Here is a 21,505-nt window from a genome sequence, read left to right as displayed (position 1 = left end):
GCATGTGTTTGGATTTGTTTTTTATTTTTAATAAGGAAGGCTATGAGGCTGATGTGCATGATGGTATATGTTGTTTATATGGGTACAGAGTGCTGTGAAGGGTGAAGGGCATGAGCTGTCTTCATGGACAGACTGTGATGATCTCATGAGGGTTCCTGTAACACAGTTCATAAACACATCAGGGGCTACTCATAACCCTGCTGTAAATTCCAGCTGGGCCATCTTAAGACCATCTTAGAAATGTCGCCGGTCAAACTAGTTCTTGCTGGTGACAGCCTGGTCGTGCTGGGGGGCTGTGCTGGAGCACTGTGAATGTGAATTGCCCTGTTAAATGGTGAGTAATGATCAGATGTCGTTTCACCTGCTCCTCCTAGTGAACTCTTTTTCATATTTAGTTTTCTATGGGCCAGATCTGCACATTTGAAAACCTAAAACTGGAAAATATTGGACGTATTTGGGTGCGAAAATAAGATTTACCTGTTCGAATGCGGCAGAGCGAAATTTGATCATGCACTCCTTGAATACAGCTGCTGTAGCTTTGCATTCTTTTTTAGTAGGGCCTTTCCCTGTGCGTTGTGCTGATCAGGATACAGCGCCACATCAGAGTAATGCCTCCATTACAGTTGCAAATGATAGAAATCCAAATCCGCTCTACCTGATCAACAGCTACTAACTACTAGCTACTATGTTTCACAAACATGGCTCTATCTCGTCACCAGCTACCAGCTACTAGTTACCATGTTTCACAGACCTCGCATTAGCTGTTGTTTTCAAGCAGGAAAATGTTAATGTCACTGTTCATATAGTCTCCTGCTCTACTGTTTGAGCTTTTTCTGATGCCTTAACGTGGGATATCAGGGTTTTTTTATGAATCTGTAATATTTGTCATATTTTACCAAGTCCGCCAATGTTACTGGCAACGTTTTGAGTAACCCAGAGTCCTTTACACTTTTATTATGAGTCTGTGTACAGTCATTTACACCTGCTTACATCACATAATCTCACTAATGAAGAATAATGCCTGTAAAGTGACCTGAATCACAATGAGTCATGATCTGAATCACATTCATTATGGAAGGGAAAAGCTCTGGAGTTTTGTCTTAATGAGTGAATACGTATTTACTTTGACTGGCTTTGGCTGGACAAATATACAATAATTATCTCTCATTCTCATAACTCCTATCTTGAAGGCATGGTCTTATTCTAAGGATTAAGAATTGTCAATATCCCTCCTTTCTTGTATTTACTTTTTATTTTTTGCTTAATGTGACGGAATCACAATGACACATGATGACACACTCCACTAAACAAGTAGAATTGCTGGCAGACGCCTGCATCTATATACAGAGCCAAAGCATGACTGCGTCTCAGCCATCGAACAAGGAAGAATGCTAGCTAGTTCTAAACAGATCTCAACCTCTACAAACACTCTCCCTGACAAGTAAATGTACCCCATACATTCTCAGAACCAAAGTGAAAGGAAAGGTGCCTAAAAAGGTACAAATGTACCATATAGGCACATAAAATTGTACCCCTAGCCAGCAACATATAATTAATGTGTACCTTTTTCTTCTTGGAAACCGTACTCATTTCAGAACATTACTTTCAGGGTACATTTGCAGAATTTCGTATTCTAGAAGAAGAAAAATGTACCTCCACTGTCACTTTATTTCTGAGAGTGTAGATCTCACTATGAAAGCCTTAGAAAGCCTTAGAAAGCCTTGCTTGTGGCCTAAGATAGTGTTTTCCAGATAATCAGCCTGTGAGCATTATGTTCAGAAGCAGTGGAAACACACAGGTATCAGCTGAGCAGTACTGGGAAGGCAAGGTACAATAGAGACTTTAGGTGACTATTCATTTGTATGTCTGAGAAGTGAAGATACTAGCTTTTACCTCAATAATACTGTCTACCTACCTGCTGTGCTTTCACAATGAAAGAACATTTAGTCTCCGAGCAAATCTATTTTATTTGGCAGGTTACAGTATGTTTGTACAGTTTAATCAGTTTATTAATATGCATGTGTGTCTACTTTTGAAAAAGTGAACATTCTTTCAGTTGCTTTTGATCAAATTCTTTCCGAAGTGTGTTATTTGAAAAGAATAACCTATTTCCATAGTGCAGTTTCAAGATGGTGCTCCTTTTCTGTTTTGATAAAGAAGCATGGACATTCTGCTTCTTGCCTGCTAAAATATTTCGTCTAATTTCAGAGCTGTGGGCGGAGCTGGCAAGATGCATCGCTGCATTTTTTACACTGCCTTTAAAACTGAGGAGATAAACAGGGTAGCCTGCCAACATCACTGATCACACCAAACAACCAACACGAGGCACAGCAGCAAGAAGTCAATTGTAAAGAAGGACAAATTGTGAAGTGATTTAGTCTAGTAGGTGTACTAGGAAATACTGACCATGATTACAGAGGCAGGCCAGCTTTGTCTGATGTGTATTTGACAGTTTCATATATACACAGCCAAAATAACAGGTGCATACATTAAAATTGATTGAGCGCGACACAATAAAGTATATAACATATTTTCATTGCGGGTATCAGCTTACATTCTATAAGCTTAGATATGAAATTACAAAAATGAGTAAAGATAAACAGGTCAGTGCAGCAATACAATACATGCATTCTAATATTACTTGGAGAAGCATTATTGTACAGACACTCAGTTGCCATGTTCTGTACATTCTGTACAGGAGTTTAACCACCGAACCAGCACACAGGTCCGGCTTGGGTTCTTTGCGTAGAAATTAAAATGTGTATTGCAGGCAATAGCGTGGAAAGGCAGTTATGCAATTGTGGTGCTCGGGGGGGCCCCTTGGAAAAGGAGGTCTAGACAACACGCAGAAATCCACGCACCAGGTCACCATCGCTATTTTCAAGAAATCACAACTCCGGAAATAGCATTTCTGAGTACGAGGAAAATAGAGAGTCAAATGATATCCTCCTGTCCAGCCCTGTGTACACACACGATTGGAAACATGTATGCAGACATTCTCACACACAAATGTGGATGTGCATATGTGTGCCAGTACATGTGTTTCTGTGTGTGTATGTGTGTCCATGTGTGTATGTGATTCTGTTCTGTGTGTGTGTGTACATGTGTTTCGGCGTTTGTGCCTGTGTGTGTGTGTGTTTGTGTGTGGGTGTGTGTGTATGTGTTTCTGTTGTGTGTGTGTGTGTGTGTGTGTGTGCATGTGTTTCTGCATTTGTGCCTGTATGTGTGCATATGTGTGTGTGCATGTACATCTGCATGTGTTTTTGTGTGTGTGTGTGTGTGTTTCTTTTCTGTGTGTGTGTGCATATGTTTCTGTGTGTGTGCCTGTGGGTGTGTGTATGTGTTTCTGTTCTATGTGTGTGTGTGCATGTGTTTCTACGTTTGTGCCTGTGTGTATGTGTGTCTGTGTGTCGGTTCTCTCTGTGTGTGTATAAGTCTCTGTGTGTGTGCCTGTGTGTGTGTACATCTGCAAGTGTTTGTGTGTGTGTTTCTGTGTGTGTGCCTGTGTGTTGAATGTGTGTGCGTGCGGGGCTATGGGGAGGTTCTTGCGGTGCTTAAAGCACTGCTCCCTCTGGGTTTGTTCTCCAGTTTTGGAGCTGCTGAGTGAGCTGGTACATACGCTGGCCAAATCCAGCTAATGGGGGAGATTAGGAGCCTGTAATGAGAACGGCTTTCTCCCAACACTCTCCAAAGCCTGCCTGAACAAACTGTGAGGAACTGCCAGGTACGAGTGCACTAATGCTGATGATTACGGGAATTATGATGTCACCTCCTACTTCTACGATTAGCGTAGACCCACCCATGGTATTTCACAGTGGAGCGTCACTCCGTCCTGAAGGAGGAGTTAGCGGGTTAGTCCACATTTAGTCACAGAACAATAACAACCTAAGGCAGTTCTGAGTATGTAGGTGTGGACCAGAAACGTGACAGGGAAGATGCTGTCACCAAATGGCCGCTCAACAAAGACCCAATCAAATAGCCCATCCCAGGATTATGCAACGATGACAGAATCCACAGTATGTAATTAGGGACATTCTGCCGAGGGAGTGAGATGTCAGGATGTGGGCCGTCAGCAGTGTGGACACACATGCTCTGATCATGTGGACGCGCATGCTAAGCTCCTCGGCCTGGAATGGCCCGGAAACTTCCCGAGATGAGGAATATGCGGAGATGAAGGATATAGTGACTCATGTCTGGAGCCAGTTTCATTCTTCATTCACATGAATATAAACAACTTAACATCTCTCAGCTTGTTGTCATACTCTTCTTTTTAGGTGTTTTTAAAGACCAAAAATTTTAACATGCATTTTTAGCTTCATGCACTAATGAAAAGAATACCCTAAAAACCTGTTGTCAGTTAAAATGCCTAAGTGTTGAGTTTTGGCAATGGAAAAAAATTGAATTTAACACTCCTAATGACACTCATTCACAGTCAGCTGAAGGTGACTGATCCACTCATGGAGTGGTACTAATGACAAGCAGCCTATTCTTTGTTATTAACGGAGGCTTTCAATGGCTCATCTTCATGTGTGTGTGTCTCGATGTGCGTGTGTATGTGTGTATGTCTGTACGTGCGTGTGTGTGTACGTGTGTGTAGGTGTGTATGTGTGCGTGGGTACGTGTGTGTGTGTGTATGTGTGCGTGTGTATGTGTGTACGTGCGTGTGTATGTGTGTGTGTACGTATGTACGTGTGTATGTGTGTGTGTACGTATGTACTTGTGTATGTGTATGTGTGTGTGTGTGTGCGTGTGTACGTACGTGTGTATGTTTCATTGTCACCGTCCGCCCAAACTGAACCCATGAGGGTGTTTCTTCCTCCATGGAGGGATGTTTTCACTGCCGTGTTCTTGCCTGTACAAGGTTATCCTGCTCTTTCTCTGTCCTCACCAGAGAATGGCCTGTCCGCTGTGAAAGGCTGTGCTGGAACATCCTGTACAGTGCAGTGTCCGCCGTTTGCTGTGTGGAGAAGCACTGCCGTTATCCGGCAGCTTGGCTTTTCTTTTATTTCACTATTTACTCTATTTTATTTAACGTGGAACGTGCCCCTCATGCGGCAGATAGCTCCATAGCGAATTCTCATCTGGAAAAAACATTAAAATAGTACTTACAACATTAATTTAGAAATGCCAGTAAAAAATGCATACAATCTTGACTTCTTTGTGTTGTGCAGTGCTGCGCTTGTTCCCTGTTGCATTTGTTTCTCTCCATTGTTATGGGTGTTGTTACTTGGCTCCATTTGTTGCGTCGAAACAGTCTGGCAATGTAGCATCGTGCCAGAAAGTGTACCTGGCCATTTCTGTTGTCTTAAGCTGTATCATTGTGTTTGTGTCCTGTCTTGCCATTGTGAACCACTGCGGCAAATCTTATCCAGTCCCTCCATTGCGTACCGCGGTGTAGCGCTTGGAAGCTTAGCATTGCATCAAAATTTGTCCCATCTCTCCATTGTGGAGCATTGTGTGATATTGGCCAGTCTTTCCATTTACTAGCATTGTATTAGGGATGGTCACCTCCCTCCATTGTGTTGGGTGCCACTCAGTCTGTTGTGTGTTGTAGTTTACTGTAGTGTGCTATTGTGTAGTGTACCATAGTGTGCAGTTGTGTAGTGTACTGTAGTGTGCTATTGTGTAGCGTACCATAGTGTGCAGTTGTGTAGTGTACTGTAGTGTGCTATTGTGTAGTGTACCATAGTGTGCAGTTGTGTAGTGTACTGTAGTGTGCAGTTGTGTAGTGTACTGTAGTGTGCTGTTGTGTAGTGTACCATAGTGTGCAGTTGTGTAGTGTACTGTAGTGTGCTATTGTGTAGTGTACCATAGTGTGCAGTTGTGTAGTGTACTGTAGTGTGCTATTGTGTAGTGTACCATACTGTGCAGTTGTGTAGTGTACTGTAGTGTGCAGTTGTGTAGTGTACCATACTGTGCAGTTGTGTAGTGTACTGTAGTGTGTAGTTGTATAGCATATTTTAGTGTGCAGTTGTGTAGTGTACTGTAGTGTGCAGTTGTGTAGTGTACTGTAGTGTACAATTGTGTAGCATATTTTAGTGTGCAGTTGTGTAGTGTACTGTAGTGTGCTGTTGTGTAGTGTACTGTAGTGTGCAGTTGTGTAGTGTACCATACTGTGCAGTTGTGTAGTGTACTGTTGTATGCAGTTGTATAGTGTATTTTAGTGTGCAGTTGTGTAGTGTACCATACTGTGCAGTTGTGTAGTGTACTGTAGTGTACAGTTGGGTAGCATATTTTAGTGTGCAGTTGTGTAGTGTACTGTGGTGTGCTGTTGTGTAGTGTACCATACTGTGCAGTTGTGTAGTGTACTGTAGTGTGCAGTTGTGTAGAGTACTGTAGTATGCAGTTGTATAGTGTATTTTAGTGTGCAGTTGTGTATTGTACCATACTGTGGAGTTGTGTAGTGTACTGTAGTGTGCAGTAGGTAGTGTACTGTAGTGTGCTGTTGTATTGAGTATTGTAGTGTGCAGTAGGTAGTGTACTGTAGTGTGCAGTTGTGTAGTGTACTGTAGTGTGCAGTTGTGTAGTGTACTGTAGTATGCAGTTGTATAGTGTATTTTAGTGTGCAGTTGTGTAGTGTACCGTACTGTGCAGTTGTGTAGTGTACTGTAGTGTGCAGTAGGTAGTGTACTGTAGTGTGCTGTTGTATTGCGTATTGTAGTGTGCAGTAGGTAGTGTACTGTATCTGTATTGTGTAGCAGTGAGTGAGGCACTACCTGTCCCCACACCCCGTGCGCAGTGGAGTATTTTGTCAGACTGCAGCAGAATGCTGAGCAGTGGGCACGTCCGGGATAAGGGAACCCTCAGTTTCTAAATTTAGCCGTGAGACGTGGGGAGCCAAGCTGAAAAACTGCAGCACAAGCCCCGATCAATTCCTCACGCGGCAGAGCCCTCGTCCCGCTCGCCCGGATAGCAATCTCATTTTCTCTCTTCAGGCTGATTGAGCCCCAACCCCCCGCCCCCCCCCAGGCCCCAAGAGAGCTGTTCTGGCCTGAGTCTCAGCCCACCCCGCCCCACCACCGCAGTGATGGACACCCGTCCTCTCCCCGGTCCGTCCCGCCCTTCCCCTGGGCTCGGCGTGACGACCCGGCTATCAATAGCCCTCAAAAACGTCCACGGCCAGCCGATCCCTCCAGAGACGTGCCGTTACTATATTTAGATACGAGACTTGATGAATAATGCACCATCTTTAAACGCCGTTACCCAGCCCCAACCCCCCCCCGGCCCCCCGCCCCCGCACAGCCCTGTTGTTCAGGAGCTAAGTGTGAGGAGGAGGGGGGGGGGGACGGAACGGAATGTGATTGGCGGAGCGGTCAGGAGCGGCGTAGGAGGGCAGCTGGGTATTTGTAGCTGCTGCTCCCGTCTCTGCACTCTTTCTGAGGGGCAGGAATAATGCACCGTCGCCCACGCGCAGCTGTTCCTCAAACCCTCCAGGAGCTCGCAAATATGTATCTGTAACGCGTGGGCGTTTGTGCGTATGCGTGGGCACGCACCGGGCACGGGTATTGGATATTTGCCTGTTCGTATGTGCATGTGTTTGTGCACGTCTGTGAGTGTGTCCATTTTTCTGTACGCATGTGTGTTTATGCATTTGTGTGTATGTATGTGTGTTTGAGTTTGCCTGTGTGTATGTATGTCTGTAATAAAGTATGTGAATAAAGCCCTGTCCTGTTTTCAGAAGCTAAGTAAAATTTGGAATAGAGCCCCGTCTTATTTTCAGAATCCAAATAAAATGTAAATAAAAAACGTGTAATCACAGATGCCCCGGTGTGCTTTAGAGAACGTTTGCTGATGAAGATGATATATTCACACCACATCGCTCTTCCTCACACGGCAATGTACAGGCCATCTGGTACTTACAGTTCCTCACTCAAATCTGCCTGACAACATGGGCGACAGTATTTTTATTTTTTACCCAGTCTTCTCACATGTTTTCCTCCGGTTGTGTTAAGTGATTAGCATCAATGTTCTGCTGGATGCCATGCGATTGTGGCTCTCCTCCATATTCTCAAAAGAAAAACAAGATAATTTTGATCAAATTAAATAAATCATATTTCAGCTCAAGCTCAGATCAAACTGACAAGTGTAAGTGGAAAAATAGAAACCTCTAGAATCAATTACGTTCTAATTTCACATTTCATAATTTTGTTCTGACAGACCAGCGCAGGTGGAAAAAGGAAATGTACAGACAAAATTATGGTTGTCATGGAAATTAATAAGCAAGCTAGCAAACTAAGTCTATTCAAATATCCGTTCTGCTTGCAGTGGTTTGCTTGACTAAAGCGCCTCACAACGCAGACAAAGCTGGAAAGGAAATCCAGCGAGAACCCCCAAATAGCCCGCCCCACCTCAGATCACGATCCACAGCACAGAGCAATTCACCGTAGACGTTATGTACCGAAGACTCCTTCAAAGGATTCCATTGTCCCGAAGATTTTCGATGGCAACAGCAGTTGCTAGGCAACCCGCGAAGGTCATTAATGGGGTAGGGTTCTGGTGTCGCTGCAGCAGCGGATTCTCTGTTTCATTCGCTGAAATATTAATGGCATCGCCACCGCTGGGACGTTCCCGCCCCTCCCTCCCTGCGCGCTGTCTGAAGTGGCTCGGTAAGCAACAGTCGGTCACGAAAAGATACCTACCGTAAGATTCCCCCTGAGTCTATCTCACCCTGTTTATCGGCGCTGAATGCCCTGTTCAGAACACGGACGGAGAAACAGAACGTTCTCATCGTGCCTCGGTCTGGAAAAAAACGCGCGGCCAGGAATAGCAGATTGTGCGGCGTGATGCCAGATTAATCTGTGGCATTAATAAATAAATCAGATTGGGATTACGCCCGCGTCTTTAATAGCGCCTGTGGTGCTGTGTGATACAAATTTAGCCTAGCTGCCTGAAAAACATCATCATCTTTTCTTCAGAAGTGAATCAATCAGAGCAACCCCCCAGGCACATTTCAGCCACTTAATTACTTTCAGTCCAGTTTCTGTCACAACTCTATTTGGCCATTCATAAAGACTGCCTACCTGCGCCAACCTTTTCATTACAAAATTCATCAGCCTACCTGTCAGCGATATCTGATACTGGTAGGTTGTGGCTGTGGATTTTGGAAGAGTTAGTGACTAAGGTCCTGAGTACCATTATGGTTTCTTGAGGGGTTAAGTCCATACCGACCAGCTTGATAAATAAAGAAGAATTCGTAATTTAGCTGACGCTTTTATCCAAAGCGATTTACAGTTGATTAGATTAATCAGGGGACAATCCCCTCAAGGGCCCAAAAGGTGTGCAGATTTTATCCTGGCTACACGGGGACCTTCCAGGTCCCAGTCATGTGCCTTAGCCACTAGGCTACAGGCTGCCCAAAGCTTGGCTGGACTGATTGGCCACTGTGAGGGATGAAGGCACAGGCCCAGGTGTCCACCAGGTGTGAAAGACTGTGAAAGCCTGACCACTTGCTCCTGGCACCTGGTCAGTAGTGCCCCTCGCAGCCTCACCGGTCACGGCCAGAGAGTCACCAGCGCGACGCTGCGCTGCGGAGACATTGGACGCGTTCAGCCCGCTCGCCAGATCCCCGCTGTCTCCTCATACTCTCGCACTTGTCGACACCACCATTTTGGCTCCAGCTTTGCTTTCTGAATGCCTCTCTGTGTGTGCGTCTGGCCCACGTCCCTTTCTATATAAGGAGCAGATAGAGCCGTATTGGAGAACACGGACACACGTCAGCTCGGCATTGGCAGGGCTGTAAGCTGCCGGGGTGTTTGGCAGCTACAGGGAAAGACAATGCGCTACGTAGCTGCTTCCGGATGCTCCAAAAACCCACACTGGAAATCAACTATAAATTATATGCTGTCACCGGTTCTTTCCTCCTTGGTGTTTTTTTTTAGCATTACACCCCAAGTACAGTAATTAAGCACACACTATACAAGTTAAAAAAGGGTCAGTGTGCAACTGCATGGCTTCGCATTCAACTATCAACTCCTGTTGTTTGCGCCAATGCGATACGTCACTGCACACGTCTAGTTTAGCTTCATTGCCAAAGCCCAAATTACGCACTCCTTGCTACCCAGAATGCCTTGCCACAGGTCAGAGAATACCAGTTTATCTCTGACGTCCATATGGCAAATCTACGGTTGCAATATCACATTGCATTGTTGCAGCTTTGTCAGAACAGATATTGGAGTAAATATTCTCCAAAAAGCATCTTATAGCAGATTATAGAGGTATAGAGGTATGTCCTCAAAAGCTTTGTTGCTGACATGGGAACAGCCCTGTACAGTAAATGAAGTCAGAATGCTTAAAGTCGAGCACGTACAATGCTGGTTGTATCTTGCATTATTTTCCAGGCAATGTTGCCATCTGTTTTTATGCTGTGTATTTTCAATACCATCTTTTATTTAAAACCGTGTGTGACTCTACTATTATTACAATTTGAAGTGTTTCCTCTTTGAAAATAACTTAAACGTAAAAACCGATTGATAGATGAGGTGTAATTTATTATCCATTTTGGCTTCTTCGTTGCAGACAATATTTTCAGAATACGGGTTACTTTTATGTGGCTTTCAGAGCAGCAGAGCTTGGATTTGCTAGTCGGTGACCTTTCATAAAAGATTTATCAAAGCGGTGGTTTCCCCTGCTGAACTTCTGACTGGCGTGTCCCCACTGACTTTAAACACAGCAACCTTCTAAATGATGCTCACATATAGACTGCAGTTCAGCTGCTATATCACCACACGCAATGGTTTTATTCTTCAGAGCAATAGCCAGAGCATGATTAATAGAACCATCCTTTTCTTTCCTGCAATATTAACCACTCTTTTGTTGCGTTTGGATCAGTAGCCAAAGGATCCAAATTAATGTTTTCATCTTGGATTTTTTCAAGATTGTGAGTGTTGTTTTCACTCACAACACTGGTGTCTAATAGGAAAGAGCAAAATGTTTTCTCACTATCGATTCACTTGCCATGTGTGACTGAAGCGTAGACATTAATAGTGATTGCCTGTTGCCTAATTAAGGAGCTAAATTTAGCTGTTTCCAGGTATGCATGTGTAAATGGCTATGAGCTCCATTATTTTTGGCCTCCCTTGAGACACTAGTGTATTTCCTGTCAAGAAGAGTGATTCTTTTCCTCATCTACTCAATATTTAAATTCTTGAACAAAAAATGATTTGGAACTAGCAACCCCTTAAAACATTTGTTTTCATTGCATAACAAAAGGAATAGTTAATGATGGTAAAAATTTATTAAACAACAAACTTCTCACTAACTACCCTGTTTGTCGTTGGTGTGAAGGCGAATTGCACCAGCAATTAAACCTTTATTGTAAACTTAGGGAATGGGACAGCAATGTTAAAATGTTTTTAAACTAAGCCATTTTATTTCATTTATATTAATTCCTTAACAATTCTGTGACCTTTAAACACAGACTCACCTGATGACAGCCCCCTAGCACATTTCATGGAAGATGACCATAGCTTCTGTACTGTCTGAAGCTCACTTTGCACTTCAGTGAATGCTGAAAAGCTGCCCTCATATCAAACACACACACATACACACACACACAGACCCTCAGACACACACACATACACACTCAGACACACACACACCCACACGTCTCCTTTATCTGAAGGTGACTCTGTCTGTGGCAAAGGGCGAGACCGGGGTCAGACAGGTGTTTGATGAATCATTGATGTGCGCCCCATGAAAAGCAGGCTTATTTATCGCTCTGCCCTTTGCATGTGTTTTTAGGGCTCTTTTGGTTCTGTGATGCTGCTAGAGAAAAGAAGCACCGTGTCCCGCTTTCATAAAGGCGAGGGTAAAGTAAGCATTCACCGCCATGTTGGTCCACCAGGGCTCAAGGCTGACCTTAGTGGGGATGTGAATAGAGCTAGAACTACACTTCAAAAAAACACCTCATTGCTTTTCTCTCTTTGTACCAGAGTAATGGGCCCTTGCTGTAAACTGCATGTTTTATTTCCATTAGAATAAATAGCTTGAGGTGGGAAGAAGGCAGCAGAAGTATAATGGCTGCCCCCGCCCTCCATCTCTCTCGCAACACGAGGAAGTCGTAGTGCGAGACTGCACCCTCTTTTTTTACCGAGTGCTCAGTTACTGTTAAACTCTCTTAATCTGTCGAGTCAACTCCTTTAATCGTCCCTGGCAACCGTCCCCCCTCAGGGTTCCGTGTCGGCCGGGGTAGAATCCCGCTCTCTCCAGGCACAGCTAGGCCTCCTCCACCCCAGGGGGAGTGTGGGTATTAGGACACACCTCGCTGGGCATACAGAGGGCACGGGCCCTGGCTCCTGACTCATCCTGCTGTCCTCCACGCCAGTGCGCTGACAGTCCCATCAGCCCCTGTACCCTCGGCCCCCTTCATCACTTTGACGCAGCAGTGAGATTCCCAGCAACTCAGCGACTTATAATAGATTCAGCAAGTGCACATAAACGCAGGTAGTGCTGGAGGGTCTTATTCGCAGTGTTTGGAATCATTTGCGATTGCAGTCACATAACCTCTACTTTGTGGTTAAAGGGGGTTGCCTTCATTCTGTGCGTGTGTGTGTGTGTGTGTGTGTGTGTAAATGAGTGTGTGTGGATGTGTGTGTGTGTGTGTGGGTGTGATACTGAAAGAATGTTTTGTTTGAAAGTGTGATGACATCTGAATTTGTGTGCATGCTTACATTGGCACAAACACATTTGTAAACATGCACAACGTGCATGTGTCTGGACTGTGGCACTTTGTTTTGGCACTGCTGATTATCTCTGACCCGCAGTGATAAGGACTGGGACACGTACTTAAACTGAGGTTCACTCCATCACCCACTATACACAAAGCACTCAACGTGTTCAATGCAAAGTCACTTTATCTTCTCCAAAATAAAGCCTAAAACGATGGTTCCTATCACTACCAGCATCACACTCATATCATGTCAGAGCTTTGGACATTTACTAATGACTGTTCCACTTATCCTTTGGCTTATGTAGGATCTCACCAGTGACACAGATCAATGCAATGAAATGAGCCGATTGAAATTAAATCCTTAGATTTTTTCATCCCCTGACGTGTTTATTATCAGACGTTGCAAATCTGTCAAGCTCAACTGAGCAAAAAATTTAACAGGTCATCTGTGTCATCACTGAGGGGCCCTGCTTGTGAACCCCAGAGGGTCAGGCATAAGCAGGGGTGGGGGGTATGGATGGGAGGTTGAAACGGGAGGTTAAAATGGCTTCCTTTAGATTCTGAGCTCAAGTGCATCTTTTCACCTGTAAATACCAGGACGGTTGCCAGGCAGCGGGCAGTCTGAAAGCAGGCTTTGTTGTCGAGCCGCGGTTTCTCACACCGCCGTTTTGAGCCAGCTACACCGTTCTGTCACTCACACCAACGTCGTGCCTGTGGCAGCCTGCTGTTGTCATGAATCATTCCCATCAGGTCCTTGTCACGTTTCCTTGTCCTCTCATCAATTAGAGTGAATGTGTTCAGTGAAGCCAAGCCGGTGACCACCTTCTTCGCTCTACTCACTGAGTACTGCTGTGCTTCTTGTTGTTTACATTTCTCCTGCGTATGGCGGGTAGAACTGATTTTATTGCAACCGAGGGCAAGTTATTCATATTCACTGAGCTTATGAAGGCACTGCTTTATATCTGCTAAATTATTTTGAGCAACAAGGGGTGGAAAACATATATTTTTGTGTACATGACCATAAAATAAAACGTGTGATTTGGAAGGAGACACTGTTCTTGAGAAATACACTCACAAAGGGGTTAGATGTCACCATTTGAACAGAGCACCAGGTTGTGCCTGCGTGTGAGATGTAGCAGTGTTTGCTTCAGGTCTGTTCGTTGTTGCGGGGGGCTCTTTGGCTCTTTGCCGGACCCCACCTTAGACTTTGAGGCAGCTGTGCGTCCTCTCAGCACCCAGGTCAGGAGGGGAGCGTGGGGGACTGACCTGCCTGGGTGGGAGAGGGCTCTGCCCTCCGTAGGAATGATTGGAATTCTATTTGTATAGGGACTGAGCTCCACTCTGGTATGCTAACCATGTCCTATTGGGTTAAAGCATTTCAGCAAACTTTGGTCCTTAGTTGGTCCTTTTTTCTTTGTCCACTTCAGTAACCATTATTAAGTAACAATAAGGAAATAATTTCCATTATTTTAGAAAAATATATATTAATTTAGTTTAAATATTTAAAACTGCACTTGGAACTGAAAAGGAATTTATATTTGAACTTATTTCACTACATCACTGTGATATTGCTATTAATTGAAATGGTTGATTACAATATTTTAGGAGTTGTGCAATTTCCTGGAGGGTCTTTTGTGCTGTTGGTGTACCATTTTGATTGATTGAACACTGAAATTACTATTTGACCACACTATTCACAGGAATAATGCTGTATTATGCCACATTATTTTTGGATTGCCTTCACTCCAAAATAGGCTTGGTGAAGATTTTTTCGTTTAAAAGTTTGGATGTGAGAATTGTTATAGAGTAGGCTACCTGTAGGTTAGCGCCTGTTCAGCGAGGTTGGTCAGAAAGCGGACATAGAGGAGCATCTGACATTGCCGGGAGGTGCCCGTTTACACATAATATAATAACCGGGCGAACAACAGCAGATTGAAATAAGATAGACTGTAGATAATAGACCCTATAAGATTGGTTGTTTACACATTTTATGTTTACCTTAAAGTAAAGCGAGTGATGAGCAGCGGAAGCGGAGAGTGGGAAGATGCCTTTTTCTGAAAAATTAGATTTTCTTCCTGTCGAGCTTAGCGTGTGCTCGGGGAAGCCTCCGTATTCCTTACTGCAGCAGTATTTGCAGGCTTGTAGCCTACTGAGTGTGCGTGGGAATTTCTCACGCAACGCCTCTACAACAAAATTATGCATGGAGAAAAAAAAGGAGGCTGGCTCAGGAGTAGGCTACTTCTTCTGAACAGCGCTGCCAGGTTGCGAGGCAGAATATCCAGCATCAGCTACAGTGAAGACACAGACTATCTGCGCTTACCGTCCTTGAATATTATCTGGCTTACCATGGCAAGTTCAGCTTTTTTGCCGCGAATATAAACTACGAAGACCGTAAAACAACAACAGACCGCGACGCAAGCGGGAAAAATACGGTACCTCCGAAGGGACAGGGCGCGCACCTTGATTCCTTTCCCCGATGTGGAGGGCGTCTCGAGCTCAGCATCACAGTAGAGTTTTGGACTCAAGATGGGGACACAGGGGGTTTCCCTTTAAAATGTGCAAGTCGAAGCATTCTGCTGCCGCTTTCAGGGACTTAATGTTCTAATACAGGACGAGGAGAGGCTTCACTTCAAGAATCGGATCACAATGGTCCAGAATGTGATATTGGTGTTTTTCCGCAGGAGACTAAGCCAGCGGCCGGCTGTTGAAGAACTCGAAAGTAGGAATATCCTAAAGCGTGAGTACAGCTTCCATCACCTTCCTTCGTCATACCTGATACACCTATTCCATTTTTAGGCGGGTAGCCTACACCATAGCTTGGTCATAGTTTCCGAAAGGAAACTTTAATATAAGATTTTTATACAGTATGTAAAAATAAAAAAAAAACATCAGTATGACATGTCATTCTAAGTGTGAACTAATGCGATAAAGAATATCAATGTGAAACTTCCAGATTAAAAATAAACATTGATGAATGGTAATGAATCTTATTTCAAGCAAACAAGGAGGTGCATTTATATTGTAAAAGGTGTAGCTTACTAATAAGCTATTTTTAAATATGAAATTTAAATATTGCTGTCTTCATGGCCTTTATGTAGCTATATTCATGTTTTGTTCAATGGATTCTCATGTTGTTTGCTTAAATATATGTATATACAAGTATATATTGCCAAATTTATTTTTCCTTGTCTTTAATTTATTTGAACATGTTTTTCTGCAATTATGCAAAATCAAAGTCAGAGAGGATGACAGTGTTGGTGCAGATGAATATGCATTCATTTCAGAGGATTCACAAAACTGAGCAGAACAAATTATTATTACTTGGGTATATTTACAATATGCCATGTGCTAGTGGGAAAGCACTATCTCTCATTTAATTGTGGGTAAAAATCTTCAAAAAAGTTAGTACTTTGATCTTTGATGGCTGTCTTTAGGCTCAAGATAGAATGATAGTGTTTTCTCAGTAAGAAAAAGCCCAGGGCAGCCATCAAAGCCTACAAAAACATATTTCTCTAACTCACACTTACATGCTTTCAGTATTATTGAACAATAAATGTGGACCCCCCCCTCAGGAGGAGAAAAATATTTGAATATTCTCAGAGGGGTGTTTGATGAAGATGTGTTCAATAGCACAACAAAGCTTCTCACATTTTGTGGTTCCCAGGGGAGGCTTCTATTACATCCATTTCTAAAGTGCTCTTTGTGGAAACAAAAACCCCACACATAAAAGTGGTCTACAGTTCGAATCGACCCAGACCCAGTGTAAACAATCGAATCTCGCTGAAGAAAATAGAAGTGGACCTTTTATTTGAGGTTTCCCAATGGTCACCTTATAGGTCAAATGTCCCATTCAAGCCAAACCACAAAGGCGTTTGTTAAAAAATACATTAATTATTGTCTTAGGCAGGAATAAAATAAGATGGAAATGAGCTGTGTGTAGGAGGCGGAGGAGGAGGAAGATGTGTTTGTTTGAGTGGCTCGGCCCATGTCTCTGTCACCTGTAGTCTGGCCTTGGCAGCTCTCTCTTGTTGTCACGGCTGCTTTGGCATTCGCCCTGCCTGTACTAAACACCACCTGTAAACACAGAATTTGTAATGAGCCTTAAGTAGCCCTGGAATAAAGACAAGTAACTTAAGAGCCAGTGAACGAGCAGACAGAGAAACATTGTGCTTAACCAAAGAAGCATGTAATTGGGTGGCACCAGAACTCGTTTTTGATTGCAAACAATATTGATTACACCGCCCAATGGACTGTAGAGACTGTAGCAAGTACTTTTATTTTGCAAACGTAAAGGGCAGCAAATTCACAATTGTGATAATAGTCGAATAGTTGTTTTGGAATAATAATGATAATAATTTGGAGCCAGGCAGGTGAAGATGGGACATCAAGTGATCCTATGAGACTTAATAAAGAGAAGTCTTAATAACTGTGTCAAAGTCCCACAGTCTGTAATTGTAGACAGGGCTCTACTGACTTCATCCTGTCTCCTGATGATAGCAGATATCAGTGAGGCTCTGTTTGCAGGGAGACTCGCATCACTGCTTCGGTAATTACAGAGCACACTTCAATCCATTCCCAAACCTCCTCATCAGTGCGTTATTAAGGTTAAGATAAACATGGAACGGGGTCAGCAGAAGAGAAAGACGTGCCGTGCGTAGATAGTTGTCTCCCCTGCCTCTGCCTTCACGGCGGTGGGTGTGATACAATGTCAGCTGTGGCAGCGCGGCGGCCATCTTGTACAGTAATTGTTACTCGGAGGGCCTAATGCGTCCCTGTAGACGGCTGCAGGCGCGCATAAATAGGTCTCATGAGTAATGACCATTGTTCAACATCGTGTCTGCCTCTCTCTTCCCTCGCTGTGTTTTTGCTGACGTGTGACTTTCTTTTTTCTCCCTCCTTTGGTTTACAGAGAGGAACGATCAGTCGGAGCAGGAGGAGAGAAGGGAAATTAAGCAGAGGCTGAACAGAAAGGTACAGACCCCTCAAAAATCCCATTGGCCTTTACAACTCACCCTTAAATCCCAGTGCTCCATTTCAAGTGCTCCCAAGAGGCAATTGTGAATAGATGGCTAATTCATGAATTCATGTGTTGTTATCATCAAACTTTATAGCTGTCTCAGCTCTGACCTTTATTTGTCGTTAAATTGGTCAGTGTTCATCTGTAATTCATCTTGGGTTTTTTTTAACCTAACATTGACTACTTTTTACGTAAGATGCCTCTGTTCCCCACCTAAAAAAAGAACGAAAAATGTGTGAGAATGTGCAGAAGTGAGCATTTCTAGGACATCTAGAATCAGCATTCTCCAAACCTGCTCTCTCCCTCCCTGCCCCCAGGCTGAGAGACTGTGTAATGAACCTCCAGATGCATCGCACAGAAGGCAGCGTAGATGCAGCGTAGACAATAGTAAATTATAACTAGTCATTAGAGTTGTTTGCTATGAGGATCCCCAGTCACCATCGTGCATTGTAGGTTGTGAACAGGAGGGAGTCTGTTTCTGCCCACCATGGTCAGCTCCAGCAGCCATTTTGTAAGGCCTCACTGAGGTCATTGTGGCTGTCCTTATTACACCAGGCTGCCCAATACCCCTGCCTGAACACGCCTCTCCTTTTGTTCTCCCCTCCAGCTCAACCAGCGGCCCACGGTCGATGAACTGCGGGACAGGAAGATCCTCATCCGCTTCAGCGACTACGTCGAGGTGGCCAAAGCTCAGGATTATGACAGACGAGCTGACAAGCCTTGGACCCGGCTCTCTGCGGCTGACAAGGTACGCCCTTCAGCTCAGCGGTGACGCTGTTCCCCCTGCTCTACACTGCTCATGGCACGTCCCAACATCCCGCCCGTGACAGCACAGTGACCACATCACTGCACTGAGTCACTGTGACCTCAGCATTTAGTGCTGTTTGCCCTGTTTGGCTTCTGTATATTAGTTACAGGCCAGTATCTCGGTATAGCGACATATAACTACGTTCCAGCAGGAGCGTGTCTAGGATAGTGTACATTAAGGTGGGATTACACCTTTGCTGTAGTCCTAAAACTGAAGATTATATTTGACTCTTGACAAAGACCAAGCAGGTTTTTATTTGCATATTCTGCTTCCATTTTGTTCACGTATTGCACTTGCTTTCTGTCTGAATGACCTTATCATGCACGCATCACTGCTTGTGTCTGTCAGCGCGCCAGGATGCTTCAGTGATGCTTACTGATGTTTGCTCCACAGGCAGCAATACGGAAAGAGCTGAACGAGTTTAAGAGCAACGAGATGGAGGTCCACGCCTCGAGCAAGCACCTGACAAGGTCAGTGCTTGTGTCTTTGTGGAGTGTTTGTGTGTGCCTGTGTGTGAATGATAGAGACACAGAGAGAAAGGAATGCAAAACTCAAGGTTGCATTTGACAAGGTTAGTGGGTGCGTGAGAGATTGTGCGTATGTGCGAGTACATGAGAGAAAAGTAAGTGCAAAACTCAGGCTTGCATTTGACCAAGGTTAGGTGTGTAAGTGTGTGTGTGTGTGTATGTGTGTGTGTGTGAGTGAGTGTCAACGAGTGCGCATAGCGCCTCAGTGCTATTTTTAGCTGTACGCACATCCAGTGCTGTAAAGATAGAGTGCCGAGCCAAAATTAGCCACATCCTGGCCTCCCGGGACCTGAAATCTGCAGAGAGCAGCGGGCCGTGACAAAGATAACAAATGGTCGCGGCGCGGCTGCTCACACTTCTCTCATTGCCGCTCCGTTTCTTTACTGCCGATAATTAGATTCTGCAGCGCTGCGATCCGCAGGGCTGATTGATTAAGACCCCCACCCCCCAGACCCAGCTGTGATGTCATCATGGAGGCGCGCTCCTCACAGATGTTCCTCTTCCCCCCCCCCCCCCCCTCAGGTTCCACAGGCCGTAGCAAGGTTTCTTCTGTGAAGAATTGCTGAACCTGGTTCTGTCAGCGAAGACCTTGAGAGGATTCTTCCTGTGCCCCGGCCCAGCCTGCGGTGGGTGTCTGATATTTAGGCGCAGTGCACCTCGGAGGCTATGTCTCCACAGTGGGCGCTGCCGGGGAGAGGCGTCCCACGCCGGGGAGGAGGGGAGGGGGAGCCCCCACATCCACTCAGACGGACATCTCCTGAGGTTTACCGAGGACGGCAGGAGAAACCCGAGATCCCACGTGCTGTTTGTTTCCAAGATCTTTTTTGTTTTGGGAATTTTTATTTTTACGGACTCTGTGAAAGGCAGCCTTTTGATTATCAGGTGTGGAGACGTGCATGTGACCAGCTTACCCTTATCCTGCACCGTTAATGTTAGTCACACCTCCGGCGTTGTGGGCTCTCACTGATCTCCAGCAAAATTTGATATCAACCGTGTACTGTAAATGTCTATCTTAACAGGAATTCATGTCTTAACACGAGAAAAAAAAATCCCTTTGTAAGCACTATTTATTGTCTGCACAATACAAGTTTTGAATTTTTAAAAAAACAAAGGGCTGTCGTCTTTTCTTCGGGGGAATATGGTGCTGTGTAATGGTGGATGTCTAGTGTGGAAATCCAGTGATACCAGTAAGAATGCTTCATTATTATACCAGGACCAGATGGGACATCCTTGAGTGAAAGATATGCATTAAAATACCATGTAAACCATCGCCAATTGATGGTATTGTACATAGCCATTGTAAGGCACTCTGACTAATGGGAATCTATCAGGTAAGAATAAATATCTGCACATAATTACACACAACCAAAATAAAATGAAGGTAGTCAGGTATATAGGTATATGTGGCCATATAGAAGGTATCTTTCTCAGTTGCAAAACAGGAACTATTGTCCTAAACCTGTCAGCCCATAAAAGCAAAGTATAAAAGTAATTTTTAGACAAAACAGCTGAGAGAGCAGGGTACTGTTCTTTATTTAGCAGACATCATTATCCAGAAACTTCCTGGGCATCAAACCAAAGGTTCCTCCTAAATAAGTTGTCCACATTTGCACTATTCCCACATGAAGACTGCAACGCAAAGGTTTTTGGGGAAACCTTGTGGGTTGGTGCATTAATACGGGAGATATTGGCTGGTTAGTTTGCTTGGGTGCGTAACTTTGATTGCACCAAAGCTTGACTATAATTAACAGCTGTGCAAAAAAAAAAAACATACATAAAATGTCTTGGAGCTTAGTTCACTGGACAAATCATATTAATTTTCTCTGGGGCTGTAATGCTAACTACAGTAAAAACATCTGTGCATCCGTCCATTATCTTACATTTCTATTATCAGAGAGATAGAGCAGCTATCCAGATACTGGGGCCTCCTTTCAATAGGGTAGATTGTTTTAAACTTTTGTGATCAGACAAAAACCCAGAAAAAGAGGGAGTATCACAAAATTAAGGATGTAAAGTTCAAAGGAGGATTGTGACTATCAGCCTTAAATGACGAGAAAATGACGAGAGAGACATAATAGAAAATGTTCCGAACTGCAAATAAATCTAATTTCCACAGGTTGTATAAACCTTGTTGGAGAAGATCAAATAGTTCATTGCATGGAACTGACCTGTCTAACTGGAAATAAATCGGGAGGTTAAAAAGTGACAAAGTTGGGTTTTCTGTGTGACAAGTTTATGACAAATTAAATGTTATTTCACTGATGCTTTTATCCAAAGAAGTGTATAGTTCCCCCCTTGAGCAATATGGAGTTAAGGACCTTGTTCAAGGGCAGCTGTGCAAATCTTACCGTGGCTACTCCAGGGATCAAATCACTGACCTTGCAGGTCCCAGTCATGTACCTTAACCACTACGCTACAGGCTGCAAATCCTTTAAAAGTATGTAGTAGCCCTGCTGAAAAAAACAGGCCAAGCTACGTTTTGGTTG

General features: G+C 44.1%; 1 protein-coding gene across 1 annotated transcript in view; it reads left to right on the top strand.

The window, feature by feature from the left end:
* Nucleotides 1-20,124, top strand: part of phactr3b (phosphatase and actin regulator 3b) — a 34,509-nt gene extending 14,385 nt beyond the window's left edge. The window contains exons 9-13 of the mRNA XM_061220150.1: nt 15,349-15,404; nt 17,577-17,638; nt 18,292-18,432; nt 18,886-18,962; nt 19,542-20,124. Of these exons, the coding sequence (XP_061076134.1) occupies nt 15,349-15,404; nt 17,577-17,638; nt 18,292-18,432; nt 18,886-18,962; nt 19,542-19,557 (352 nt within the window). The 3' untranslated portion in view covers nt 19,558-20,124. The remainder of the gene's footprint in view (nt 1-15,348; nt 15,405-17,576; nt 17,639-18,291; nt 18,433-18,885; nt 18,963-19,541) is intronic.
* Nucleotides 20,125-21,505: the final 1,381 nt, after the last annotated feature.

Source organism: Conger conger, chromosome 14 (genome assembly GCF_963514075.1).
Source record: "Conger conger chromosome 14, fConCon1.1, whole genome shotgun sequence".
In the NCBI taxonomy this organism is placed as follows: domain Eukaryota; kingdom Metazoa; phylum Chordata; class Actinopteri; order Anguilliformes; family Congridae; genus Conger; species Conger conger.
Note: the sequence above shows the minus strand (reverse complement) of the source record. Positions and strands in the feature narration are given on the sequence as shown.